Consider the following 27,884-nt stretch of genomic DNA (forward strand, 5'->3'; position numbering starts at 1 on the left):
AGCCAAGTTCAGTTTATCCAGTTCGAATCATATCTTCGTGAATCGTCTTTGTGACCTTACACAAACACCACCAGTGATAACCTCATCTCAAGATAGGTAGGAAAATGCAATGTGACGTAGAAAGAAGCTTCATCATTCATCCCATACAGTACATTCCCTCCGATAGGCTGAGTCGACCTACCAGAGAATTTCTTTCCCATTCAATCCCTCAACCCCCGGAATCTGTGACCGCAGCGCCTGACCATAGTCACCCCCGTTCGGTGTGCGAAGCAGAGTATGAATGTGGAATTTCTTCGGTTCCTCATTATTCAAAAACACCCCGGAATGATGATCAAACTCGACAAGAATCACCGGATTCTGAATACGGTAATAGAATGGGTCCTCATCCCCATACCCTCCAATCCAACAAAAGTACGTCTCCGCCTCATACGCACGCACCTGATCAATCTTCATAGCCCGCGATTTAACCGGCAGATAAAGCAAATATTGCTCCAGGATGTCATACATAAGCCGTTTCTGCGCGGCAGTAAAAGTCGACGCGAGAATCCCCTCATACGGCACCTCCCGATTATCACGGTACGCACCGCACAGATGGCGCTGGTCATCCTTATTCCAGCGACCGGGCGGCATGGCCGGATCCTTCATATGGACGAAGACACGAGCGGAAGCCTGAAGCTCCGTCGAGAGCGATTGCATCAACTGCAACCCGAGTCTCTCTTCGATCTGCATGATGCGCGTGCCGGCGTGCGGGCCGGCGTCGACCTCGTTCGGCTCTGCGCCTGTGAACCACGGCGACGCGATGATCTGTCCCTTGTACAAGAAGATGTTCAGGCAGAGATGGTGGCCGTAGAATGACCAGCCCCAGGGTCGGGTTGTTGATGGGCGGCCGAAGAGGACGAAGTTGTAGGAGAATTCGTTCATCACTGCTGGGGACTTGACTAGCTCGCCGAGGAAGTGGTTGATGCGCATTGCGCTCACGGCTTTTTTGTAGCCTTCTGGTGAGAGGGTTGTTTTGAGGACGGTCATTACTGCGTCCCGGGTCTCGATGTTGACTTCGTCGAGTCGGATGCCCTTGTTCGCGAGTAGGAACTCCGGATTCGACCATGTGCGCCATTGCGGGGAGTCGATGTGGTAGTTGATGGCTTCTTTTTGCTTCTCGTCTAGCAGGTCGGTTACAGCTTCTGTTGCTTCTACGATTTGTTGAATTGGGACGTCTTCTTCTTGTATTGTGAATAGACCCGGGCGGACGTTTCCTATACATGTTAGAAGCATTCTACTAGTATCCTTTTCGGTTTGGTTCATACCATCGGTGGTCACGCCTTTGAAGGGTTCTTGTAATAGCTCTAACCAATGCATATATAGTGCATGCAGCCAGGGTGGCTGATGCCCCGTCTTGAATTCGTGTGCGTACTCGTGCGCATCCTGCTGGCACATCCCCTGGAAGCGTGGGAGGCTGAGGTCAGGCAGGTACTGACGATACTCGCCTGTGGGCTTTTCCAATGTATTGGCCATAGTATAGAATGATTATAATAAAATAAATCAAAAAGAGAGAAGAAGAAGTGTGCAAGTGGTATGTTATTGAATGATTTTATATCAAGTCAACCCGAGACCCCACACCCGCCATCCCCACAAGCGTGGGGATGGGAAATTCCTTATCCGCTCGGGGCATCCGATCAGAACAGAAACCTTGAAAGATATCGATCATTTTGGTTTCATCTCAAGATCAGGGAATATCTGCTGCACGTCGATTATCAAAAGAGCAGTCTTAGCCGGATCAATGACGATGTTGTTCGCTGAACTGAGTGAACAATGTTTGCGCATCTGATTCGATGTTGAACATTTCATACACATCAACGCCGACACCCTCATTATCTGTGGCCGCAATTGGCACTGAGGTAGTTCATCCGTCCCTTGGGTTTGACTTAACAATCATTTTAATAAAGCATTCAAGACTTCTGGAAGCATTACCAGCCCTGCTGAGTTTAGCAATGTCATTGGGTTGAAGCCTGCTCGAGGTCTTATTGCAAACGATGGCACTATTCCTATCTCTGTCCGACAGGATATCATCGGAACTATCACACGCAATGTCAAAGACGCCGCATATCTTCTAAGTGCAATGGCTGGTCGGAGCGAGCACGACGAGATGACCTGGAATATTCCACAGGACCAAGCATCAGATTATACTGAATTTTGCAAAGGAACTGACCTGAGTGGAATTAGTATCGGTATCCCTAGGAACACTTTTGAGGCGAATAAGGATTCTCCAGTTGGCGGTGCATTTGAGATTGCCTTGCAATCTTTGAGTTCTGCTGGTGCAACGATAGTTGATAATGCGGACTTCCCGGCTGCTGAGGAATTCACGAAGCTGAACGAACAAGTTAAGGGTATCGTTCGATCATCGGAGCTCCGAAGGGACTTCTCCCGGTATATACAAACACTCGAAACAAACCCCAACAGTATCGGCTCTACGGAAGATCTTATTGAGTTTACCAAAACACACCCGGAAGAGGAGTATCCAGAGAGAGATATCGGCAAGTTTCTATGGACTCAAGCCGAGGGGATTGACGTGGACAGCGACAAGTATACTGAAATGGTACAGCAAGAGCGTTACTTTGGGGGATCAGGTGGTATTCTAGGAGCTATGGAGAAGTACCACGTCGATCTTTTCGTCGTTCCATCATACTGGGGTATTGCAAATGATCTTGCGGCAAAGATAGGGTCCCCTGTGATTTCCATTCCACTAGGATACTTTCCCGAAGGCACTCCTGTTGAGCTTGACCAAGGGCTAGTCGTTCAGGCGCCTGGAATGCCGTAAGAACGTCCCATACCACTTTATTGATTGGTTGTTCCTGCTAACTGAGGCCAAGATTTGCTTTGACTCTTCTTACCAAGGCATTCTCAGATGGAGTTCTCCTTGAGGTGGCTTATGCGTTCGAACAACTGAACTCCGTTCGCAACCGTGAACCAGCGCCGATCAAACTTCCTCTAACAGAGTTGAGAGATGTCCAATATGAGGTTGGGAAGATATAGTCGCTCTCATTTGATTGAGCAATTAGTGTAACTACAAACAGTGCGTTAGTCGATATGTTCTTTCTTTGTTCAAGTTGACCTTATGAAATATATTCCTAAATCAGAAGTAAGGTAAGGTTCAACTAATAAAAGCAGACATGTACAACATATATTCTAAGCGAAATATGGAGATATCAAAATTTTAAGAATGAAAACGCTTCCCGCAAGCCAAAAGAGAATAGTTGTCCCTCGTATACTGTATAGTCTCTGCCTCTTTCATCCAAAGGGTATGTGCATGATATGGTAGCATCCAGTGCATTCACCATGAAAGGACGAAAAGGATACTGAATCAACACGAGCAGATCAACCAAATAAGATCCAAAAGAGATAGAAAATAAACACAAGGAAAGAAAATCCCCGAAGATGAAGCCACAACCAGGTAGCCACCATATCCCATATCCCATATCCCATATCACATATCACATATATCTCATGAACCAAAACCCAAAACTCCTTCCAACATATAAACCGCAGTCGAATTCCTTTACCAGGAGTAATCATCCCCCACTTAGTCCAAGCGGTGGAAAATCACACCCAAACCGTCGGACTTGCCATGAGATATATCCAACCCCCGCCCTCGGTGTATCTGATATCGATATTCCTCGCACGTAAACCAAAGTCACATATCACAGATCACAGATCACAGATCATGGATTTCGTGGCTTATTCATATTGCTATCAATCCGGCCACAGCTCGTACTATCCCGACCATCCCCATATTTTGCATACGAACGAGCAACGTTCGGATCGATATGTGAAGGATGCGAACCAGACGAGCTGCGACTTAGAGAGCCGGGGGAAGACGGTGTCGAGGATCCCGGTGTTTCTGCAGATGCAGCTGTGGGGTTCGCCGTTGCTCTGGCTGCGGCTGCTGCAGCTGCGGGGTTGCAGTGTGCACAGACGAAGATGTTGAAGCCGCGACCGTTGCAGCTGAGGCAGATTGCTCCTCTGGGAAGGGGGTTAGCATTGCCTGTTGAGGGGGCTATAATGGATATATCTTGGAGCTGGTGTATGTGTATATAGTTACCTCGGGGCATTGCCTGCGCAACCTTTGCATGTCACTACCGTCCGTCCTCCGATGCAGGATATATGCTCCGGGTCAAGGTTCATCATGGACTGGGTGGAACTGGCCATTGTAATGGATGTTGGAGGTATAGGAAAGGGAAATATCAGAAGGTAAAGGGTGTATGTAGTAGATGTGGAAAATGAAGTAGTATGGTCCAAATCCACCTCATATAAAGTCCAGGTGGCTTTGTGCTATTCTTCCTGTTGGTTCTTTCTCGTAGAGGAAAACTGATCAATAAAAGAATAGCCAGTATATTGTGAGAGTCTTGAAAAAGTAGTTGGAAACAAAGGAAGACAATAGTTCCAAAGTATAGACGGAGAAAACCACGGATTTCTTATACAAGACGAAATTAATCAGTGCCACCAAGTTCCCGAGAGTTTCCAAGTGTCACATATGATATGCACCACGGAGCGTGGAATTGATGACGGGAATCAGGTTTGAGTCCATGGGGATGATCAGCAGGACAAGTAAGAGGGATGGTGATAGGACAGTTCAGGTAATGTACGTGGGAGATTTCATTTACACACTTGGCTATTTCAATCGAATCCTACGGTGATTCCCCCAAAAAATAAATAAAATAAAATAAAATAACTAGATCCCAACATGAGAGGGGGAAACGGCACAGAAACCGTTCTGGACTTAGCTGAGCTGTCAGACCCCCGCTGCCCAGGTGCTTGTGCCTGTCAAGCTAAGGTACGGAAATGCAGGGTTTATGAAACAGGAGCTGGTGGGGGATTCTGGTGTTTCTCGATCCATACAACTGGGCCTACGCCAGTTCATACATTTTTACAAAGGGTTCATTCGCTCGACATTCGGTGGGAGAACAGTGAAACTACAATACCACCAGATTGGCAAATCATAAGTTGATCTAGTGTTATACAGATAAGTCGTTCATGTGCAGCGGAAAAGATGTCCCAGGAGCATGGCCGCCATTTTGTGTCACAAACCTTGACCGCAAGACTTGGTATATACCATTATCCTCGTGGGTCAGGACGGTTGAAATGGCCACGAGTATAAGACATGAAAATTCCAACCACGGATAGCTGCATTTAACCATGCAACCATGATTTGATCTCCGAGATGATATATAGATGATAGGGGCCATACTGGCTGAGATTCTTTTCGAGGATTTAGTCCCCATGGTGGGATTCCGTCGTCAGCTCTTGTCGTATTTTCCTTGTGTCGAGAGGATCTTTCCATCTCAGCCAAATAGAGTAAAGTACCATGCATGGAAGTTTCAATTGACAGCTAGATGGTCACCAGCTCAGTTCGCTTAACATATACCGAATCAGGAACGGTATTCAAGGGCTTCTACGGAGTACACTCTCAAAGTATATCTGCCGTATCTGCCGTATCTGCTGTGAGCGATGAGAAAAACGCACGGTGACGATGTCGTGCAGGGATATCCAATCGACGTACTAATCTCCCATAATCCACATATCACATTCCAGCCTTCGAAGATAATCCTTTAGAAGCACAATCTCCGATGAGTACCGGAGGCTGCGGATGCATCTGACAAGCACATGTGGTGCCGACATAAAGAAATCCGAAAACAAAACAAAAAAAAAAAAAAGAAGCTGCAGCTGTAATTGAGGTGAAAAGAAAGCCCTGTGAGAGGTATGAGCTACCAATAGGCAGAAAGAAGGAGAAATCAAAATTTGGCCTCGCAGCCAATCGCATGAGTTCATAGGCTACAAGCCCGAAGCGCCGTGGATGTGACACTTAGCCTCAAGCAGGTAACCGTGGAGGGGTGCGGCTGCAAGGACAGGGGGAGGAGAAAAAACTCGAAACTCCCCCCATCCCCCCTTTAACATTCTCATCTCAACATTACAAGGATTCCTTGCAGCCGTTTTTGACTTTGCCTCGAATTCATTGTATGATCTGACCTGACGCGCTTCCGCAGATTGGTCACATGCAGAATCAAATCCTGTGGAAATGACAGAATCCATGAACAGCTCGAAATCAATCCACTCATCTTCGGCGTTTGCATGGATGCAGTCTGCCATCAGTTATGAGATCGATGTAACCCGAATACGACTTCAAGTACGGAGTAGAAGCAACGGGTATGCGCGTCATTGGGCAGGACTGTGGATTCGTATACTAAAGATATCAGCCTCCGATTCATCATACTGTTATGGATCCAAGATAGCCCAGCTACTTCAAACTCCCTGAGCTCGTTCAACCAGTTCGCTGTTGGCAGTAGACATGCAGGCAGCCACCTCCAATCACACGCTAGTCCAGGATTCGAAGTCGAGGATTTGAATTCGGGCTGGAGTCGAGGCTTCGCATGAGCGGCAAGTTGCATCAATCATTACAACGGAGAAGTTTCCATCGATGTCTCAAAAGGGCTATCTGAGACTTTCGAGGGTCGTCCTGGAACCAGAACGTTTGTAAACCAATTAGTGTCACGATTGAACCCCGAGGATGCCGGGAAAAAGAAAGGAAAGAAAAGAAAAAAGAAATTATGAGGTTGCACGTAAATGGAAAAAGAGCAACTCCAATTGCAAGTCAGCTGATATGAACCTATGAGATACCTGCAGCCCGGTTCCCATTGTCACTGCGGTCGTCTTTTTTTCAATGTCCTGTGGGAATGGAATGTTCCAATCCATTTTTATGTTGTAAATGAGATGGCCATCTTTTCTTTTCCTTTTCTTTTCCTATTGGGATACGGGATATGTTGTATAGGCAAGTATAAAAAGTCAAGCACTGTAGAATATCAGATACTATTCGAAACTCGGCACTTAATAGATCCCCCTGAAGCATAAAATGAACTCAACAAGCTAGACAAGTGCTGACTTTGAGCGACAGTGGAATGATATCATGGTGCATTTCTAAACGAGGCCACTCAAGACCAAAAATGGTACCTGACAGGCACGAAAAGGCTGTAGCCTTAGAGACCACAAGCTCCACAGTTGGTTCTTTAAGATTACCTGATGCGTGGACAAAAGTAAAGGATTAAAGGATTTCATTATCCATTACGATCTGCATAGCTATCACATGGGAAAAATAATAAAGCGCTACGTGGCGTTCCATCCTCGAGTCACCGTATGTGACCCTATGGTATAGCCACGGGAAACGGGAAAAAGCAAAGAGATAAGGGCAGAAACAAATTATCCAGCTAATAAAACGCCCACTAGTGGCAGCTTCCATAACCATACCGCGGTGCTCACGTGAGGATCCCGCGTGCTTGCCCATGGAGCCACGACATAAAAACAGCAGGGGGAGAGAGGGGGGAGAAGAACAAACAAACAAACACCTTGATCCATCCTTCCACCCAAAGCCAGGACGCCTGGGTAACCCCGAGATCATAAAATCGTTGGAATCACGCCGAACTCATGTGTCGGCGTTAAATCATAAAATATGGAAAAAGCGGAGAGTAAAAGCAACCGAACCAGGAAACTAAGTAATTTCAATCACTGGAAGTATTCATTGGGCAAGGCTGCTAGCATAGCAATAGTTCCCAGACCACCCAGCAGAGCGCTGACGACAGCTGTGGTGGCGTGGCTTGCCAAGGACTTTGAGGCTGGGTGATTAGACTTGATTCGCTTTGCCGGGCGCTCATTCTCTGCATTTCCGTTCTCAGCAAATGCAGAGACATTCTCAGCAAGTGCAGAGGTGATCGCATCCTTGGCTTCGGAGGGAATAGTGTCGGGGTTGAGATCTGGCTGACTAGCTGGCTCTACAGGCAGCCGCTGAGCATCTTGAGAAAGACTGGGTTCAGGAGGCGACGATTGCATCTCTGTTGCAGTACGCTTCAAGTTGGATGTTCTGGACGTTGCCAGGTGAGGCACAGAGGCATCCTCCACGGAAGCACTGGTCGAGAACGGTCCATCATGATAGCGATTCTCGAATTCATGGGACAAGGACGGTACCCCAACAGTGCTCTCAATCTTTCGTTGCATTGGAGGGTATTTGTTTTCACATGATCTTGGCAGTTCACCAGAAACAGCGTATGTCGGGAACCGAGCACCTGGGTTTGTCATACCAAGGGCAGTCTGTGTCATCAATGGGTTGCTCTCGATCCGTGCGGGGTTCACTGACTGACCCCCAAGAGCCTCCTGGTACAATGATCGTGTGTCAGTCTCTTCGGGTAGATGCTTGGACACCTCGACGGCATCAGTGTGGTCGGCGTCCCCAGAGGAACGATCAGAGTCGTTTTCAGATTCATCGGAGGCCTCATTATCTTCCTCCAAGTCCTCGGCATCTTCTTCCTCTCCGTCATCTTCGTCAAAGTCTTGTACCGACACCTCATAGTCGGCTCCATAGTCGGCTCCATGAATCGATTCGTTGTCGTACGTCTCATACGGATATACGCCGTAGTCCTCTGACATTGAATCACTGAGACCATCTAACTCAGACACATATCCGTCACTGCGCTGGGCTTCTTCGTCTGAATCGAGGGACTCGTCATCAGTGAGCATATGTCGATTGTTAAATGTCGGATCCCAGTAAGGCATCGCCTCGCACCATTGATCTCCGACCATTTGGGGCTCCCAGTTCCTTATGATCCAGCATTTGTGGTCGTAATCATCGTCTTCATGCACGAGCGCCTGCTTCACTTCCTCGCTGAGGAGCTCTTCTGGCTTCTCAACGATCCACCACCAATTGTTCATATCCTCGCCGTCATCGTCATCGCAGATGATCCAATACCTTCGCTTATCGACTGACCAGTACCTAAGGAGGCTACCGGGCATACGATGGAATGAGGTGTCTGATTCTTCGGAGTCATGCTCCCAATGGACTTCTGTCCCAATGCAAGGCTTGAAGGTAATGTCGTCTCCTAGCCAGTAAGAATCTTTGGAAAGAGAACAACGGCGCGCGGCGTGAATAATGCGTCTTTCATGATCAACGTCGGGTATCATATTAGATTCACCCCAAGCCATGTCTGCCAGGCGCATGAACATCGGCCGCATAATGGTCCAATCGCTGTATTGGTCTTCCGGTACTTTCTGGTAACAGGTTGCAGGGAAAATATCTGCCTCGTCTGTTGGCTGAGCAGATGGAGGTTCGGTAGAGGCCCGCTCCGCGGTAGATGGCTTATCGTCAGAGGGCGGTTTAGTATCAGACAGCAGACTAGGAAGATCTGGGACTAGTGGTGTAGGACCGGGTACAGCCTTTGTGATAGACTCCTCGGTAGAAGAGGAACCACCCCAATGGAGCTCCGGCTCGTCCTTTGCATGTTCGTCGCCTTGGACACTCGGAACAGGAGAGACAGGAGATGTATCCGCAGGCTGCAGAACAGTAGTTTCGCAAGGTCGGGCAGCCGACTCTTTAGAGGTGTTATCACTGGGGATATCGGCAGCTTCGACATCGCTATCGTCCTCGGGGACAGAGAAACTGTTGGTTGACGGACTTGGATCCAATTTGATGGAAATGTCATCATCTGGAATGGCCACATGCTGGGGTTTGAGCCACTGAACCTTGAACCGGACTTCGATGGCCTCAAACACCTCTGTACCTAGTTAGTGTCGGTATTATTAGGCTGAGATCGACATCACTTACCCTGACCACGGTCGACGTCGACACCAAATCGGATGATATCCCCATTGGACAGCGGGGTATCCGCATCTGTCACCAGTTTGATATCATTCAAGTATGTTCCGTGCGTTGAGCCACAGTCGGTAATGAAAACCATCTGTCAAAGATGTCAGCGAGGCTGTATGGTCGGATTTGGAGGTTGGAGCTAACCTTATGGTCCGTCGGAATGTTAAGAAAGGCATGGTCACGAGACATCACCCGGGACTCAAACCAAGCGTTCTCTGGCGCGGGACTCCGTTTTCGAGTCTCACGCTTCGAGGCACGTCCGATGGCCACGGTCTTATCATTGTCGGTGATGGTGAGGGTACGCAGAGGATGGGTGTCTTCGAAGAGGGGGATAAGCGTCACAGTGGCTGTGAATTCGAGTTGTCAGTTGAAGCCAGGTGACTGTTGAGTGATCCGAGTACTTACCGCGTGGGTCCGACATGGCCAAAGGATGAATGATGGTACTGTGGAGGATCTGGAAAGTAGAAATAGGAAGCTGTTTGCTTCTAGACGATGGTCAGACTGAGAGATAGAATGCTATATGTGATAGGAGAGAACATGATAGCAAGGTAGAACTAATAACAAAGCATGGGAGGATGAAGGGTAAGGGTGGGGAGGAGGGGCAGGAGGTTAAGGGAGTTGGAGACAAAGGCAGCTTACCTGGGTGTTTCCAGGCTGCAACGCGATCACATGGATCAGTTGAGACAGCCGGGAGATAGCAGATGTATTGTAGAAAAAGTAGTTTGCAAGCAGAACAACTCAGAGCAGCAGATACGAAAAGTTGTTCCTAAGCACAGAAGGTGTGGAAGGGAAAGGGAAGGAAGAGGGGTAGATTCATGAATCAGGTTGAAGTTAGGTTCACCGCTGACAAGGCGGTCGTTTGGGGATGGCCAGGGTGGTAAACCCCTTTGAAATATAAATCAACTTAGACCTCAGTTACTGGTAAACCTATTCAAATTTCCAGAGTGTCAGAATTCAACAAGAAACTAAGAAGTAAAGTATCCGGAAGCTCAGGGACAATGAGGTATGTATGAGAAGTGATAGTATAAGATAAGCAAATGACGCCGTTGGGCTTATTTCAACACGCATATACCCTGGCTCAACGGGACTTCCCTACTGGATATAGACCATCGAAATAGAAATAGTATATATCTATATATCAACTTACTTATTGAACCTTTTGATGATTCAGTTCCTTTCTTCTTTCGACTTGTCAAGTATTAAAATCAAAACAGAGTCCGGAGATGCCGATAAGGGGTGGGGTCAGCTGATGTGGATACTCACGTCATGGGTCATCTGCACATGGAGTACTATAATGCTACTACTACATACTACTAGTTAACTACTAGTAGTTAGTTAACTAGTTAAGGGGAACTATATTTAGTTATACTCTACTTGCATAAATAGCAATAACAACCTTGGAAAAGTAAGCTAATCTGGTGTTAATGAGCACTCTCATTTTCCTCTATGGTACACAAATTACTACATGGTCAAACCCCAATGCACTTACCCGGGCTCGGTTTGCCGTCAAACGGCCCATCCCATCCCGAGTCTTATCTCAGACAGACCCAGTACCAAAACAAAAAGAAAAGAAAAGAAGGCGGACGGGGAATATGTCAACCGATAGTAAATACATGCGGAGAGAATAGTGGACCGGGGATCCAAAGATACCAAAACCGGAGGAGAAAAAGGCTTAGACAAAAAAAGTACCCAAACCGGGGCAAAAGAAAGAAGCGAAGGAGCGAAGGACTAAGATGATCCGCTGACTTTCTTACATGCCAGGAGCACCACCGTTCATGGCACCCATGGTGTTCAGGCGGGCAGCCAGCTGGGGGTATTTTTCCTGAACCTCCAACTGGGTGCGGGTAGCCTCGGCATAGGAGATGGCATTGATGATCTCAGCCTCGGTGCGAGCCAGCTCAGCAGCGCGCTCGAAGTACTTGAGAGCCTGGGAGACCTTGCCCTGCTGGAGAAGAAGCTGGGCCATGGTTCCGACAGCAATATCGCACTCGGGATCAATGATCAGAGCCTTCTGGCAGAGGTTCTCAGCCTCCTGGAAGTCGTGCTTCCACTGGAACAAGGCAAGAGCCTTGTTGATCAAAGGCAGGACGTTGATACCCATGGGCTTGCTCTGCTTCTCCATCTCAACAGCCTTGTCAAACTTCTCAATAGCCTCGGAGTAGTTCTGCTGGTCAAGCAGAAGCTCGCCGTAGTAGTTGTATACATCGGGGACTTCCTCAAAGTTCTTTACTGTCCGGCGGAAAGTGGCCATCGCTGAGGCGACGGAACCCATCTTGTATTGTGTCACACCAAGTTGGATGTGGGAGTAAATGAACGACCGGTCGAGGTCGATCGACTTCTGGTAGTCCTTAGCGGCCTCGGCAAGCTCGGTCAGGATGAAGTGCAGCTGGGCACGGTGGTAGTAGATATCGGGGTCGTCCTTGTTGTGGGTAATGGCAAGCTCGAAGTCATCGGCCGCAGCGTCCTTGTTACCAAGCTCCAAGTGCAAGCTGGCGCGCTTGATATAGCTCTGAACCAGAGAAGGCGAAAGCTCAACACTCTTGTCCAGATCGACCAAAGCGCCAGTGGCATTACCGCCGAGGTAGGTGAAGGTAGCTCGCATGTTGAGGGCCAATCCTTCAAATTCGCCGAGCTCGCCGAGCTCAAGTGCCTTTTCGAAAGCGGCGGCAGCCTCTTCGTAGCCATCGGCAGTCTTCTTGCCCATAGCGATGAGACCCTTACGCAGCTGGCCTAAACCGGACTCATCGCTCAGCTCAACCGACTCCTCCAATCCCTCGGGCAGAACCTGGGGGCGGAAGCTCTGGAGGTAGTTGGAGACAAAAGTGGCACTAGGCAACTTCTTGGTGCGCGCCTCCAGAATAGCCTGGCTCTTCTTCTCGGCAACCTTCTTCAGCAGCCGTTCGAGTGAGTTGCGGCTCACGTCGTTGGAGAAGGCATCAATGATGCAGCTGGCTGTGAAGTCGAGAAGAGCCTCGCTGTACTTTTCGAGGTGCTCGTAGGCAATGGCTCTTCGGTTGAGGGCCTTGACGTATTCGCTGTCCATGGCGAGAGCGGCGCTGGTGTCCTCGACGACCTTCTCCCAGTTGGATTGGACGTTGTAGCAGGCGGCACGGTTGGAGTAGAATACGGGATCGGGCTTGCAGATAATGGCCTTGCCGTACAACTCAATTGCGTTGGGGTAGTCCTTGATTCCGTAGGCCTTGTTACCAGCAGCCTTCAACTTGGCCGCATAGGCGTTCCGGGTCTTAACTTGTCAGCAAAAGTGTGAGAAAGAAGATTGTTTGACATACCTCTTCGGACAGCTCTCCAATAGTTGCTTCATCCACTTCGGGAAGCTCATCAGTGGGCTCCTCTGCCTTTTTAGGGGTCTCTGAAACCTTGTCAGTCATCTGACAACCGTGTTTAAACAAGAGCACATACCATCCTTCACTGGTGCAGCCTTTTCTTCCTCAGCCTTCTTCTTTTCCTTCCGTCGCTGGTTCTTGCTCTTCTTGGGTGCTGAGGGGGTGGATTTGCTAGAATCGTTCAGGTAGTAGACGACACCCGCGCCGGTCACGACAACGGCAACGCCGGCAATGGTGTAGACAACGGCCTTGTTGTCTGAGACCCAGTTAGTGATGCGATCCCAAACCGATGCCGATGATGATTCGGTCAGCTTTGATGTATCAATCACCACATTTTGGGCGGGCGTAGGTAACGGCAATTCGTTCGACATGATGTGTAAAGGAACCAGGCAAAGGGAGCGACGCAGCTAGTTCTTTGAATGTATCAGATGTCAGTATTCAATCGTGAAGTCAGGCGCAAATAGGCTGAGATGGAAGACAAGGGATGCACTAACCAGACCTCGACAGAAGGAGTTAGAGATGGGGAAGTTCGGGAATGATGAAGCTCAGAGGAAAAGTCAAGGGTTCCGCTGGCCGGACCGGCCAATCATGCGCCATACGCCGGTAACACTCAAGTTCTCCACAACGCATGCCCGGATTGAACAACAGAGCTGGCTCATCGGGTCTTTTATATTCTTCCCCCTTCTCTTCTTCAAATTCCGTCCGAAGCAACATCGCTTGATTCATCTACTATCCGACAACACTGACTTGGTGACTACAGCAACGACCATAAGCCATTGACTTTCGCAAAAATGACCGCAAGCGCACAATCTTTCGAGATCTTTTCTTCCCTTCGCTTTGACCCGGGCCTTTCAGACGCAGCCTGTCGCCATGCATCGAGCTATCCAGATCCTCACAAATCCCCCTACTACCTCCTCGCCTACCATCAAGCCCGGCTGATAGCTGCTGCGGCTAATTTCCAATGGAACGATGCTCTAAACTGGCTGCAACAAGACTTGCAAAGCTTCGAGGAGTTCCTCGACGCGTCAATTCCGGACCGAAGCAAAGCGTGGAGGCTTCGAATTGTAGTGAACAACACAGGGAAAGCCAGAGTTGAGGCGAACCCAACAGCAAGCATTGATCTAATGAGTTTGTTCATTCCCTCTTTACATACAAACCCAAGCCTGCAGATATGGCGCGTCTATGTCGATGCCCAATCAACAACACCTTCCGTCTTCACTACACATAAAACCACTGCGCGTGATGAATATACGTCTGCGCGGCTGAGAGCGGGGATTAATTCGCCGACAGACCTTGCGGAAGTACTGGTTGTGAACCCGAATGGCGAGGTTATGGAAGGCAGCATCACTACGCCGTACTTCTTACGGGACCATATGTGGATCACTCCCCCGCTGAGCAGTGGCGGTAATGCGGGTACAACACGGAGGTATGCGTTATCTCAGGGTTTCTGTCTAGAACACACCATATCCCGAGATGAACTTGTGGATGGCGAGTTGTGTTGGTTGAGCAACGGCGTAAGGGGTTTCATTCAAGGCCAGGTCATAGCCAAGTAATAAACCCCATACTACATGGCATTCACCTACGTTGTATGCACCTACTTCAATAGGGATATATGTGAACTAGTCGATGTTTGAATGGTATTGGTAAATTGATGAAAAGGCTATGAAATCGTACGTATTTTTTTTCCGCTCCAGAAAATGCCCCCTTACCCATCTAGGTCTATTTCTTGGCCTTCTGGACCACCACTGGGTTGGGATTCCCCTTCCACTCAAGAGAGCGAGGACGCATGTACTCGGCCATGATCTCATCCGTAACCTGTGCCCTGCGCTCCTGGAATCCTTGGACATAAACCTGGAGCTCAGCGATACACTTCTGCTTGATCTCGCCGGTCATCATCTTTCCAGCCTCATAATCGGTACGGATGCGCTCCAGTTCCTCGTCATCCTCGAGGAAGAACGTCAAGTACTGGAATGGGATATCGTCCTTAGTGTTGCCGCCCAGCTCGCGCTGCAATTCGGCGGTGTCCTGGCCACCTGAGAAAGCGTGCTTGTTGATCTTGTTCTTGATCTTGTTAGGCGTGTCGTTCATGAAAATGGCGGAACTGTCGATACTGGCGGACATCTTGGATCCAGGACCTTGAAGGGCGGGAAGGAAGATGGAGTGGATGAGAGAGGGCTTCTTATACTTCATCTTCTCCGCATGTTCGCGGCACTGGCGGAAGTAGGGGTCTTGGTCAATGGCGCATGGAATCAAGCAAGGAATCGATGCCACCTTCTTCGTCTCGGTACCGAAGATGTGGGGGAAACTGGTAGAGAAGGCTGCAGCAGACTGGGTGGCACAGAAGTGGAACTCGCCAATGTTGTTGCTGTCGTTAAACCCGAATGTGCCCTTGACCTGGTTGATTGTAATTCTCTTCGCCATCCGGCACATGTTCTCGTAGAAAGCACCACCAATAAATTGGAAATCACTGAAGATAAATGTCTTCTTCATATCGAATCCAACAGCAATGATATCCTTGGCGTTTGCTTTTGTGTATCGCTTGGCGTCCTCAATCTCGATCTTCTGAGAGTGCATAAACTTCTCATCGTCGGTCATCATGATAACGAGGGGAACATCAAAGACATCCTGGAGCCATCTACGATTGAATCAGTTTCCGATATCTACCCAGGTGGTTATCCGAGACTAAACATACTTGGTGAACTCGAACGGCACAGTGTGTCCAACGTGCATGCTGTCGCTACTCGGCCCACGGCCAGTGTAGAGGAAAAATGGCTCGCCCTTCTCGTGCTTATCCAAAATCTTCGACAGGTCGCGGTGACTGAACACAATACTCCGGCGCATGAAACGGTGTGGCCGATGACCAGTCACTTTCTCAAAGCGCTCCAATAGAGCTGCATTGATGGGTGTGGCTCCAAACTCCCTCGTGAGCTTCTCATAGTCGACTGGCAACAGCTTGCCAGATTCATCAACTCCACCGGAAACATCGAAGGGCGTCACGATCTGGCCAACGGCCTTGCTGTCTGGGGTTTTCTCGTCGATGCTCAACGAGCTGAGCGCCGGAGGCTGGGTTGTTTCGTTGGCCATGGTTTTTTTTTTTTCTTCGTCTGGTGGAAATTGGTTAGTTCTAGGTCTTCAATTGCAGCAGTCTAAGGCCGGTTCTCACCTTATTAATGGTGGAGGAAATCGTGAATTTCTTTTGTTGCCCCTCTTGCAATATCGCGGGATGAGTCAGAAATCCCGCTATCAGTGGGTACTCTGATTGGTCTGTTCTATCCATTATCAGGTGACCGGTCCTAACCCCGCGAAAGCCTCCCTCGGTGCTTCTTACTGCTGTCTTTTTCAACTAAATTTCAGTCGATAAAAGTATGCGACCCTCCATTGGATGAGATAGTTATCTCTGTTGTGTCTGCACTGCATTCAAAGTTTATCTTTTCAAATAAAGTGCATCAAGAGGGATCTGCCGGAGGTATATAACTGGACACTCACTCCAGGGGTACAACTACGTTTTTCTTTTATCAACAATGAAGTAAAATAGATGAAATATCACGAAGTAGAGAAGGACTTCAGGATCTCGAAAAAAGTACATAATAGAGACTCGGATAACTTTGGCTTTCACCCATCAATGTAGGAAGTCTAACCTAGTTTCCATTTCATCTGTGTTATTAATGTCTATAAGACACAAAAATCATATTGCCCGCTATTCCAATGTTCACAAGGGAGTTCTCAGCAAATGGCCAGACAGGTTGGATCATTTAAAAAAGAGTACTCGTGGCGACTATAGGCGCTTGTCCGTGTCAAAGTCACATTCCAATGTGTCAACCCGTAGCCGTTGTTTTTCTGTGAAATGTCTCGCCTACTAGAGAGAAAGAATGTTGGTCTTAAATCACAGGAAAATGCTAGAAGATGAATGACGAACGTCATCTAGTTATATAGTCATTATTATCTTGGAAATTTAGTGTCAACCGATAGGATCTACGAGGGAGTTAGGGTTACCTGACTTGGTAAATCCGAGCAGGAATCAACACCACAGGATTCAGACTTAGTAGCCCTCTGCCTATCCTGTATTTTATCCTCACAGATCTAGAATTCCTCCTCATCTCGAGGATCATTACCTGAAGGTATTGTAGTCTTTATGCTCCCATGACAAGTATCCCGAGTGTAATGCATGATGTGTATGGCGATCACAGCGAACAGATATGTTCTATTTTCTCGCATGCAGCGGAGACACTGTCTTTTCAGCGTTCACGACTGGGGCATTCTTGGGCTGGCTGTTTCGATGTCTTTTCAGCGTTCACGACTGGGGCATTCTTGGGCTGGCTGTTTCGACAACAGGCGCGGGAGCTGAGCCTGGATCAGGACATGGATATACAATATTTGCTGGAGTTTCCTATTGAAAAGCTGAAGCTTCGGCTTCTTATTTCCGAGCTAGCAGTGGATGGTATGTCCATAGTATGTGCTAATTCCCTATTCAAAAAATCGATCCTAACTAACGTCGGACGTTATGTTTGGCTAGTTGAGTTGCTTAAATACAAATACCCCATAATCTTTGTCTAGACCTTTGAGATCGCCTTTGGCTTTGGGGGATCAGTCGCCAATCAGACAGACACGACGTTCCTCATGAATATCCACTCAAACTCCCCCGCCGCTACGGAACCAATCCCCAACCTCGTTCGATGTCTATTGGGCGCTGACATCCAGGCCGCTACGCTTCTACTTCTGCACAAGATGGGGAAAATGTTAGTTTCACATACTTGCTGGCGTAGCTTGGGCATTTTCTGAGATTCCACTGGCGTGGTGGTGAACTCGAACGGTGTACAGATTCGAAACATCGACGGTCTAGAGTCAACATGATCCAAAGGTTGCTGAGCCAATTTGCTCTACCCTGCTAGAACACCCCGGCTTCCTGCATGCTACGAGCCCCATAATCCCAGTCCAAGTGTGATATAGATGCGCTGTACGGAGGATATCAGTACACTTTCCTACCTCACGGTACGGAGTACTTCGTAAACATTCCCTCCATCCCACCAACCACTACCCAACTTGCCCCGCGCACCCGCATCGGGCATCACCCCACCCCACTGCACCCGAAACTTCATGCAGCAAACCGCCGCTAAGCACGCCTTGTTCGATGTCTGTAAGCCACTGTATGCGATAGTACAACCCCCTTACGCCTTACGCGGGGCCATCGAGTGATTCTCCACAATATAGAAGCCAGCGGGCTGTATAATTGGTGACATGTGTCGGTTAGTATCAGGTCAGGATAACGTCGTAGACTTCCGCGGATATGTGGGTCAGCCATGTTTGAAATTATGCCAATAAGCTTGTCTTTCCGGTCTGCTGCAGATGCGAGTCGCTTTTTTCTCATAAGTACGGGACACGTTATCGATAGTTTGGTATATGAGGGAGAAAGAGTTGGGATTTGATGTCAATTTTTGAGACTGTCGCAATTCCGGAGGGGTCCGATTGACACGTAGTTTTGTCGTGTTGGATGGTTGAGGACTGTGGGAAAGGAGACCCGCCTGCCTTGTTGGTTTCAGGGGGTTTGACATTGGAATATATTCTGAATCGGATTCCAAGGTCGGTTTCACTGCGTCAGATAATTTCCGTGGTGGGGAGGGGCCGAGGCTATGGTCTCATAATTCTTTGCTCCCCCGTGGACTTGGACTTGAATTTGAATTTGGACTATAGACTCCTCGCTAGTAAGTTTCACTCTTCTTTCTCATGTAGTACAGAGTACAGCAGAAAGGTCCAAAGAGCTGTAGAACTCACAGTATGCAGGGGCAAAGGACAAAGCTACCGAAACTTACTGCCTCGATTTACTTTCCAATATTAGGAATGGTAGAAATAATCATTAGTATCAATATATTATTTGCCACTTATAACCCTTACGAATATTTGATTCTAATTATACACATTTTTAAGTGGGTTGAGGTGAAGAAGATCAGCTCTAGTTGTGTTGTAGGTATGTCTCCGCCTCAGCAAAGTGTCTCCGCCTAAGCAAAGTACGCGGCAATGAAACCAATGCCAGCCCATTCTGCAGCTAGCTCAATTCAGACTAATGGGTGCCCCAATGTACTTTTTGTATCTTGATTAGTTCGTCTGTGACACTACGGAGTACTGGGTCCCCGTATCCTTCGAATGTCACTCTTTTCTAGGGGATTGTGGTTCACCCAACATAAAGATAAATAAATACCTCATTTGGATTTCAATGATTCACTCCTGTTCTAAAGATAACCAATTCGGCGGCCTTGTACGGAGTAGGAAAAGGGGTAGCTGGATGGACTGGAAGCTTGGACAGTAATCCAAGACATACAAACACCCTAGACCCATCATGAGGTTGTATCAAGCACCTAGAATATGTTATAAGGAGGTTCAGCCTGGTGTGTCAGCCAGTCAACGTTAACGGTTCCCTCCCTCTACGGCGTAGTGATAGGTGTCGGGTGATGCGGCGGACCAGGCAACATGGATGATGGTTGGCTCCTCTCCAGCTTAGGGATAGATTAACTTCAACAGACGGATGTAGACAGATGACATGAGTCGGTAGTTAGGACGTCACTGTTGAATCAAAAGACGCGTGCGAATCAGAAATGACCAGCTTGACGCATGACACCCTTGGTTAATCACTCGTAACTGGACGGGGATCTTCACCTATTTTCATTTTGAGTGTCCAATCTCGTTAAATCAAAACTGGATTATCTCAATTTATGATATGAAGAAGTCATTACTTGATATTTTCTTTTTCTTTTTTTTTAAAAAAAGAAGAAGAAGAAGAAGAAACTTACGGGTCATCAGGCGGTTGCGCGTGGAGAGATAGATACCTGGGTGAAATATTGGTTTCACAGGTGCCTGGCCCGGAGCTTTTAAGAAAGGACATTTCCTTCATTTCTTGTATTTCTCATATTTCTCATATTTGACTGATTTGACTGATTTGACTGATTTCCCTGATCTCCCTGATCTCCCTGATCTCCCTGATTTCTCTCAGAGTGGGTGTTTTGGGCAAATCTAAAGAGCTCCACTATTAAAGCGGCACATTCGTCATCCCGTTTCCCCATCCATGGGATCTTACCGTCTTGCCTTTTGAAAGAGTCTGGATGTGGGAACATCAGAGTCCTCGGACTCAGAGAATTATACCAAGTAAGAGATTCTTTTTTATATTTTATATTTTTATATTATTTTCTTTCTGTCTTGTCATTTCCAATTCCCTTTTTTTTTTGTTCTATTCTTAAATACTTGGTTAAATACTTGGTTAAATACTTGGTGGAGTTGCCCACCCCGCAAGTGCTTGATGCACACTAACCGGCAAAAAAAAAAAAACCAACAGATGCGAAAACATTCTCCCTCAGATTCTCCTTTTTCATTTTCCTTTTATTCATCGTCTTCGTCATCTTCATCTTCTCTTTACCCTTCATCACGCAGTAGTTCATTTTCCCCAAGTAAGTGGCTCAATTACCCATTCCGGTTTGTATTTCCCATGGATGTTCCGGGTGTCTTTCCCACTCTTCTACCATTGGCCTATAACATCCCTACTGGTTGTATATTCTCAAACTTTTCTCCCCCCTTGACATGTCCATGGATACTATTAAAACCAATATTCTGTCGGCTATCGCGACACGCTGTCATTCTTCTCTAGACACGTGTGGCATTCCCATTTCCATGCTAATTAAAATTTAGGCCTATCATCGGCCTCGCACCGGCGTTCAGCATTCCAACCAAGAGATCATCTGGAAAGTCTGATCACCAAACACGGCTACCCCACACCTGTGTCACTCTCCTCTCTGCGAGATCTGACAGCCACCTCGTCTACTTATAATCCCCCTTCGCCACCTCGTCGGACCCGTTATCCGGATACCATTCCGATCGACCCTTTTGACTCGCTTACTTTATCTTCATCCACGAGACCCATTCCTATTCCAAGACGCCCTGATCCAATATACGAGGACCTTCCAGTGACACCACTCACCGGTCGATTTGATCACGACTCGTATTTTGACGATTGGGAACGTGCGTCTCAATCCGCCAAGTCCCGACAAATATCATCAATCCGGCCTGTCCGTCGCGGCCGGTATCCATCGCGGCCCCCGCCATCCTCGACAAGGATGCGTTCTGATAGTTCACCTTACTACTCCCCGGCTGCCTCGCCTATCATGTCTCCACGACGCTCAAACTCTCCCCAACCAACTCGCTCACGGACTCAGAACCCATCCAAGACCAAGCAAACCCAGAATTTCCATCTCGGCAGCCTGCCCCGGTTCCATCCCGCCGTATATCAGTCGAGCAATACTTCCCACAACGCCACTACCCAGCCTCCGTCTCCTCGTCAACCTCGACAGCCTACCTACCGCAATGCAGCCGGGTCACGCGACATGATGTGGCAGTACCGGGAGTTCATCGAGGGCGTCCACCAAGGTCCATCGGCGCCCCGTTTGGATCCTCTGGTCAGCCCAGGCCCCGTCACGCCCTTGGCGCTAGAGGCCGGTGACTACCTCGCCCATGGCTCGATGAACAACACATCCGAGCGGACTCCACGAGATGTCCCAAAGAACTCCGGTCCTCCGGCTGAGCTGGTGGAAAAGCTCATTGCCTATGAGGAGAAGGCTCGACAGAAGGCTCGAAAGTCCGCCAAGGGCCGGTAATAGATCTATCCCAACCCGGATTTGCATTAAAAGGTTGTTTCTGTTTATTATCCATTAGAGAAGTGGGATCCCCTTGGAGCCTTCATTTCGTGCCTGTTTTTATATCTGCTTTTGCTTTTGGTGTTCTGGAACAAAATAAGCTCGCTCCACACGCCTGATACAGTGTGTATGTTGTCTTTTTTTTTTTTGGTTGTTTTAATTTCTTTCTTGCTCTGATTTTTGCATTCTCGTCATTCTCACTCGTTTTGATTAAACATCCTCAGCCTCGGCCGACTACTGTGTTTGATCTTGCATCACGACATCATGTATCTAAATTATATACCCTGCTCTAGTCCAGCCTCGGACCTTGATATCCAAGTAGAAGCCAAGTATCAACCTTCAATACAAAACATTGTTTTGTGGTTTTATTTCTTGGTTTAATTACCCACAGTAACAGTTACCCAACGCGTGCTATGACCGTACGGTTATAGGGCCAACGTCTGAGGCGTGGTGGACATGTTGGCGGGATGTGCCCGTTGGGTCATATTCGCTTCATTTGAAATGCGCTGTTCCTTGCGTGTTAGAATACCATTCCCATCTCCAGGTAAGCCGGGCTATATGACCTTTCATCTTGTTTTCGTTTTTCGGAACTTGTATGGCTTCCCCTAGCGAGCCTTTTATTGAGTCTTATCCTATTGTCTTTGGGATTGGTCCCAGGCAACACATATTGTACGGGATCAGATAAGAGATGATATACATCTGGGCAGGCAAACTCTTAAAGTTAATCCCCAGATTTACTACTCTACTACGCCATATAAGGTTAGCTTGAAAAGTCACTTCCAATATGCGCCTAAGGCACCACATGCGATTCGGAGGAATACCCACTCTCCCCGAGAGAGGAATCTGCGGGGCCCAAACTATCATTAAACCAACTCCCCTCACTGATATTTTTCTCAATTACTCCATTACAGTCATATATATACCCCAGCTTCCCCAGAAAAGGCGCGCCAGTTTGGAAAATCCTCCTTGGCAGCCCAGCAACCCCAAATCACTATCCTTATCGGCATCCGTCACACATTTCGATTTGGCCGCCCGCGCGTTGCGCACAAGCACCCTACAATTTGCGCGAGGCGTCCATTCTGTGACGTATTGGATCTGCGATCCACGACTAGGGATTAGGGGAAACATTTGGGGCTCTTAGAAGATGTCATCAGCGCCGGCGCCTTTAGCTGTTTCAGCATCTGATATGACGGGTCAACAGAAGGAGGAACACGCGCTTGCTCAGTCTGGGACATCGAAATCGAATTACAAGGGTTTTGTGGCGGGCGTTTTTTCAGGAATTGCAAAGCTCAGTGGTAAGTTGTTTTCTGTGCTTTGATTGAGGATTGGAGCTAATTCTTTTCTTCTTTTTTCCCCTACAGTTGGCCATCCGTATGTATAACCAACTACTTCGCCTTGCGTCAATTGTTAACGAAATTGCACAGATTCGACACCATCAAGGTTCGCCTACAAACCAGCAAAGATGTACAGTTTCGAGGACCGTTAGATTGCACGTTGCAGACTTTGCGAAAGGAAGGATTACAAGGGTTTTATAAGGGAGCTACACCGCCGCTGGTCGGATGGATGATGATGGACTCTATGTAAGTGTTCTACGCCATTTAAGAGGAATCTTGCTGACCATCTGCAGCATGCTGGGCTCGTTGACTCTATATCGCCGATTACTACTCGAAAATGTCTTCTCGAAACCTCACATCCGCCCTTACCTCCCCTTCTCGCGCTACCAGCCAGACCTCGCAACCCTTCCTAGTTTCGGACATGGCATTGCAGGTATCCTGGCTGGTACAACGGTCAGCTTCATCGCAGCCCCAGTCGAGCACGTCAAGGCACGCTTGCAGGTGCAATACGCCGCCGACAAATCGAAGCGAATGTACAGCGGGCCGATTGACTGCCTACGCAAGCTGGTGAGTGCCAATGACTCCACACTGTATACACCAACTAACATGAACAGATTCGCACGCATGGCATCAGCGGCCTATACCGCGGTCTCTGGGCAACGGTCTTCTTCCGCTCCTTTTTCTTCTTCTGGTGGGGCTCCTATGACGTCCTGACTCGCTACTTCAAAAAGAACACTACGCTCTCCGCCCCTGCGATCAATTTCTGGGCCGGTGGTATCTCCGCACAATGCTTCTGGCTCACCTCCTACCCGTCCGATGTCGTTAAGCAGCGTCTTATGACTGACCCCATGGGTGGTGCGCTGAATGACGGCAAGCGCCAGTTCCGTGGCTGGAAGGACGCTGCGGTCGCCGTATGGCGTGAGCGTGGGTGGAGAGGGTACTGGCGGGGCTTTGTACCATGCTTCCTTAGGGCATTCCCGGCGAATGCAATGGCTCTGGTTGCGTTCGAGGGTGTGATGCGTGCCTTGCCCTAACTAACTCCTCCATGGTCTACACGAACCCAAAATGATTGAATATACCGAAGTCTCATGGCTATATAATTATTTAGAAGAAAATACCCATTGTTTTATGCATTATTGTCCCCTGAAGAAAGTCAATCGTGGGTCGTGGTAGTCTGTGATCAGGAATGTACCATGTAGTGACGGGCCGCATTCGGCGATGAGACCCTTCGGGACCCTCTTTAAATTATCCCCCGATAAAATGGACACGTTCCAAGACCGAGCGAATGGCGATTCATAATTGGACCATGCAGCTGAAGTTATGATCTCGGCCGCCGTTGAAGGGTTCTTGATAATGAGGTGACAATGGGTTGTCTTGGTTTGTCTCTTTCCGGACAAGGCAAAGAATAAAAGTGATCTATCATCCATAGTAGTTCTCTTTGACATCTTTTCAATCCCTTTCACACCAGAATCAATTTCCCGTAGTTGTCACCAGGGGAGGAATTGAGGCAAGGTTGAAATCTGATTCCTTGGTGCCTGAGGCATTAACGCAATCAGGACGTCAGCGGTTTCGCTGGACACGTCTCAATCTCCAATTAAACATTTAACGACGTTTATCGTTGACCGGCCATGGCCGTTGCACGCTCCATGCGCCGCACGAGCCCAATCAGCCTCGTGCTAGCAGCGCTGCTAGCATTCGGTTTCATATGTTTCATGCTCTCGCCCTCGACTCCCTCCGCATCCTCCGCATCCGCTAGCTCCCAACAACGCCAGGAAAACGCCGCCGAACATCCCTTATCCCCACCCACAAAACCCTTCTTCAAATCACAGGCAGTCCGAAGCGATGGATACAAGGCAGCTCCTCCGGTTGTCCACTACGACCTCAACAGCCTAACCAACACCGCGGACTCTGTTGCCAACGGCGAGCGGGTCCTCATCCTGACTCCGCTAGCCCGCTTCTACCAAGCATACTGGGATAACATCGAGAGGCTGAGCTATCCGCACGAGCTGATATCCCTGGGCTTCATCGCACCGAAGACAAGCGAAGGAAACGCCGCAGTTGCGGCTCTGGAAAAGGCCATTTCCAAGACGCAGTCGGGACCAATCGACAACCGCTTCGCGAGTATCAGCATCCTTCGCCAAGACTTCGATCCGCCGTTGAAATCCCAGGATGAAAAGGCCCGCCATGCCATGGAAGCGCAGAAAGAGCGTCGTGAGTCCATGAGTCGCGCGAGAAACAGTCTGGTCTTCACAACGCTCGGTCCCGGGACTTCGTGGGTCCTCTGGCTGGACAGTGATGTCGTTGAGACACCGGCTGCTCTCATTCAGGATCTGACAGCCTTCGATCAGCCGGTAATTGTGCCGAATTGCTTCCAGCGCTATTATGATACCTCCAAGAAGAAGTGGGATGTCAGGCCTTATGACTTTAACTCTTGGGTTGATAGTCAGACTGCGCAGAACCTCGCTGCGAACATGGGGCCTGATGAGATTCTCTTGGAAGGCTACGCTGAGATGCCTACGTATCGTACTCTGATGGCGCACTTGCCGGATATGAAAAAGCTCGATCCGAAGAAGATGCTTGCTCTTGATGGTGTTGGCGGTACCGCCTTGTTGGTCAAGGCTGATGTGCATCGTGATGGTGCCATGTTCCCCGCCTTCCCGTTCTTCCATTTGGTGGAGACGGAGGGCTTTGCGAAGATGGCTCGAAGACTGGGATACGAGGTCATTGGACTCCCAGATTACTTCGTATGTTTCGATTCCCCAACCTAATTGGCTGATAAGGTGGATGTTTTTTGCTAACACGTTTCCAGGTCTACCATTATAACGAGTAAATGGCTTCCAGCCTCGTCTAATGTCTATTTCGATTGCTTGCATACTTTGCGCTGTGCGCATCTCAAGCTCTTTCTCGCCTCTCTTAACATCATTCACTTCGGCATCCGTCCTTCCGTCGAGGCTTTTTTATTTCATACGTACTTGGGATGGTTGCGTCCCCAAGTCTTAAAATTGACTTTGCATTATCCTGTGTATTACCAAGGAATATGACTGGGTATTATTCATTCATGTTGGAGGGGAGTTAGCTCTAGGGGCGTTGCTGGCTTGAAGGTTCTTGTGCATTTATTTTGGCTCTAACGTGGCTAATGCCATCTCGAATGAACGGTTACTTATTCGTGCAAGATGAATCTAAATGGTCGTATATAAAAAGCACTGTAGCATCTGGTTAAACGTGGCATTGGTCTATTTACAAGTCGGGCGTCACTTATTTATTCTTGGCTGAACCAAAGGTATCGACTTTTGTCGTTGCACTGAGGCTTAACAGTCATGGGCACAAAATGAGCTTACTGGTGTATATCAGCATATACCATTGCCCAACACAACTGAATCAATCCCACGAAATGCTACAAAGTGTGTTAGTGATAATTGTACCACGGAGGCCTTGTGGCCTGGGGGTGGGGGAACAGATACTTACGCGAGCATAATACCGGCCCCAAGAGCAACAGCCAAAAACTGTGTGATAGTCTTGCGCACTTCAACGCCCTTGTCCTTACCAGTCTCCAGCAACTCTGGGATCACAGCCACGGTGCCAACATACAAGAATGTGCCTGCCGTGAACGGAAGAAGCATATCACCCCAAGTGAGGCTAGTTCCCATAAGACCAGCAGGCTCGGTATCATCCAACATAGTGCCGTTGCCACCAAACTCCTGGACGGCAATTCCAATAATGGTACCCAAGAATGCACCAATAGCAGTAACGAATTGTGCACCCATGGCCTTGCGCTTTGAGAAGCCAGACTGAATAAGAAGGGCAAAGTCACCAACTTCATGGGGGATTTCATGGAAGAAGACAGCCACAGTGGTCGTTGCGCCGATGGTAGGTGAAGCATAGAAGGAAGAGGAAAGGGCAAGGCCATCGGTGATGTTATGGGTGAAGTCAGCGATGAGGTTGAGGTAACCGCCAAGTTTCACGCTTGGGTTAATTTCCTTTTCGGAGACGACCTCAGAGGACTCCTTCGCAGCAGACTTGCGCTTCTTCAGCTCGCCGCTGGGCTTCTTGCTCTCGGCGCCGGATGTAACTGCATCGATTGATTCGGTGTGCGCGTGGCTGTGCGAGTGGTCATGGCCGCCCTCACCGCCAGTCGCGATGCGCAGGGCCTTGTCCATTGCGACAAAGGTGAAGAATCCGACCATGATTCCTAAGCCAAGAAGGAGGTTCTTGTTTGGCTCAACCATTACGAAGCTCACGTGGTCGGGGGAGGCTTCGCCGACGAAGATCTCGGGAAGTAGGTGGAAGAGGGTGTCACCAAGCAAGCCGCCGACGGCAAATGCGACCATCACTGACAGCGAGGAGGGGTCAATGTTAGGTGGGCATAGTGCCAGGAGGAAGTCTAAAGCAGTTAGCAGAGATCTATCGTGAGTATTGAGGGGGAAGACTTACTCGGTGGACCGGAGATATACAAAGTTGCCAGAAGCGCGTTCACGGCTGGGGTGCTCGGGAAGAGAACAGCGAAGATCTTCGACGTCAAGCTAGTAGTCTCTGGGCGGGTTGCACGCTTGTGCTCATTGAGAGATTCGACAAGTGGGCAGCTCTGTGACAGATTAGTTCAAATGTAAGCCACAAAGTACGTTGTACAGCGTACCTGCAATTGCTCCTCAATCTGGCCCACGGAGAGCTCTCCGGGGCCAACATTAGCTGCCGCTAAGGCTGAGAACAAAAGGCATCCTGCAACAAGGGCAATGCCTGTTCTACGCGAAGGGAAAAATCGAGAAGCCATTTCGAAGAAATTGGCCAAGGTTCTGTTTAAGTGACAGGCAATACAGCCCATGGAAGTACAGCTAGCCGCTATCGTTATTTATCGCGG

The 27,884-nt window shown here is 48.6% G+C and overlaps 12 protein-coding genes across 12 annotated transcripts; 6 read left to right on the forward strand and 6 right to left on the reverse strand.

The window, feature by feature from the left end:
- Positions 1–177: 177 nt before the first annotated feature.
- N7516_010081 (DUF3500 domain-containing protein) lies at positions 178–1,512 on the reverse strand (the record flags this gene model as incomplete). The annotated part of the gene is made up of 2 exons (XM_057222800.1): positions 178–1,253; positions 1,305–1,512. 2 exons carry the CDS (start codon positions 1,510–1,512, stop codon positions 178–180), a joined length of 1,284 nt encoding a protein of 427 aa, XP_057070021.1.
- Positions 1,513–1,829: 317 nt separating this feature from the next.
- Positions 1,830–3,030, forward strand: N7516_010082 (amidase; the record flags this gene model as incomplete). The annotated part of the gene is made up of 3 exons (XM_057222801.1): positions 1,830–1,895; positions 1,952–2,811; positions 2,868–3,030. The coding sequence occupies 3 exons, from the start codon at positions 1,830–1,832 to the stop codon at positions 3,028–3,030; spliced, it is 1,089 nt and encodes a 362-aa protein (XP_057070022.1).
- A 686-nt stretch (positions 3,031–3,716) lies between these two features.
- N7516_010083 (uncharacterized protein) lies at positions 3,717–4,203 on the reverse strand (the record flags this gene model as incomplete). Its single annotated transcript, XM_057222802.1, has 2 exons — positions 3,717–4,017; positions 4,097–4,203. The coding sequence occupies 2 exons, from the start codon at positions 4,201–4,203 to the stop codon at positions 3,717–3,719; spliced, it is 408 nt and encodes a 135-aa protein (XP_057070023.1).
- A 3,345-nt stretch (positions 4,204–7,548) lies between these two features.
- On the reverse strand, positions 7,549–10,100 carry N7516_010084 (FHA domain protein; the record flags this gene model as incomplete). The annotated part of the gene is made up of 4 exons (XM_057222803.1): positions 7,549–9,587; positions 9,638–9,770; positions 9,824–10,026; positions 10,085–10,100. The coding sequence occupies 4 exons, from the start codon at positions 10,098–10,100 to the stop codon at positions 7,549–7,551; spliced, it is 2,391 nt and encodes a 796-aa protein (XP_057070024.1).
- A 1,290-nt stretch (positions 10,101–11,390) lies between these two features.
- tom70 (putative mitochondrial outer membrane translocase receptor (TOM70)) lies at positions 11,391–13,394 on the reverse strand (the record flags this gene model as incomplete). Its single annotated transcript, XM_057222804.1, has 3 exons — positions 11,391–12,923; positions 12,970–13,049; positions 13,100–13,394. 3 exons carry the CDS (start codon positions 13,392–13,394, stop codon positions 11,430–11,432), a joined length of 1,869 nt encoding a protein of 622 aa, XP_057070025.1. The 3' UTR covers positions 11,391–11,429.
- Positions 13,395–13,814: 420 nt separating this feature from the next.
- Positions 13,815–14,576, forward strand: N7516_010086 (uncharacterized protein; the record flags this gene model as incomplete). Its single annotated transcript, XM_057222805.1, has 1 exon — positions 13,815–14,576. One exon carries the CDS (start codon positions 13,815–13,817, stop codon positions 14,574–14,576), a length of 762 nt encoding a protein of 253 aa, XP_057070026.1.
- Positions 14,577–14,742: 166 nt separating this feature from the next.
- N7516_010087 (tryptophan--tRNA ligase WRS1) lies at positions 14,743–16,107 on the reverse strand (the record flags this gene model as incomplete). The annotated part of the gene is made up of 2 exons (XM_057222806.1): positions 14,743–15,658; positions 15,716–16,107. The coding sequence occupies 2 exons, from the start codon at positions 16,105–16,107 to the stop codon at positions 14,743–14,745; spliced, it is 1,308 nt and encodes a 435-aa protein (XP_057070027.1).
- Positions 16,108–17,382: 1,275 nt separating this feature from the next.
- On the forward strand, positions 17,383–17,802 carry N7516_010088 (uncharacterized protein; the record flags this gene model as incomplete). The annotated part of the gene is made up of 2 exons (XM_057222807.1): positions 17,383–17,472; positions 17,578–17,802. 2 exons carry the CDS (start codon positions 17,383–17,385, stop codon positions 17,800–17,802), a joined length of 315 nt encoding a protein of 104 aa, XP_057070028.1.
- Positions 17,803–20,586: 2,784 nt separating this feature from the next.
- N7516_010089 (uncharacterized protein) lies at positions 20,587–21,656 on the forward strand (the record flags this gene model as incomplete). The annotated part of the gene is made up of 2 exons (XM_057222808.1): positions 20,587–20,638; positions 20,695–21,656. The coding sequence occupies 2 exons, from the start codon at positions 20,587–20,589 to the stop codon at positions 21,654–21,656; spliced, it is 1,014 nt and encodes a 337-aa protein (XP_057070029.1).
- Positions 21,657–22,839: 1,183 nt separating this feature from the next.
- On the forward strand, positions 22,840–24,063 carry N7516_010090 (uncharacterized protein; the record flags this gene model as incomplete). Its single annotated transcript, XM_057222809.1, has 5 exons — positions 22,840–22,990; positions 23,057–23,066; positions 23,120–23,275; positions 23,323–23,596; positions 23,644–24,063. The coding sequence occupies 5 exons, from the start codon at positions 22,840–22,842 to the stop codon at positions 24,061–24,063; spliced, it is 1,011 nt and encodes a 336-aa protein (XP_057070030.1).
- A 594-nt stretch (positions 24,064–24,657) lies between these two features.
- Positions 24,658–25,859, forward strand: N7516_010091 (mannosyltransferase complex subunit MNN9; the record flags this gene model as incomplete). Its single annotated transcript, XM_057222810.1, has 2 exons — positions 24,658–25,773; positions 25,839–25,859. 2 exons carry the CDS (start codon positions 24,658–24,660, stop codon positions 25,857–25,859), a joined length of 1,137 nt encoding a protein of 378 aa, XP_057070031.1.
- Positions 25,860–26,407: 548 nt separating this feature from the next.
- Positions 26,408–27,797, reverse strand: N7516_010092 (Zn(2+) transporter YKE4; the record flags this gene model as incomplete). Its single annotated transcript, XM_057222811.1, has 4 exons — positions 26,408–26,423; positions 26,495–27,410; positions 27,461–27,611; positions 27,663–27,797. The coding sequence occupies 4 exons, from the start codon at positions 27,795–27,797 to the stop codon at positions 26,408–26,410; spliced, it is 1,218 nt and encodes a 405-aa protein (XP_057070032.1).
- Positions 27,798–27,884: the final 87 nt, after the last annotated feature.

This window comes from Penicillium verrucosum (assembly GCF_028828655.1).
Source record: "Penicillium verrucosum strain IBT 35672 chromosome Unknown utg000004l_segment0_segment0, whole genome shotgun sequence".
Taxonomy (NCBI): Eukaryota; Fungi; Ascomycota; class Eurotiomycetes; order Eurotiales; family Aspergillaceae; genus Penicillium; species Penicillium verrucosum.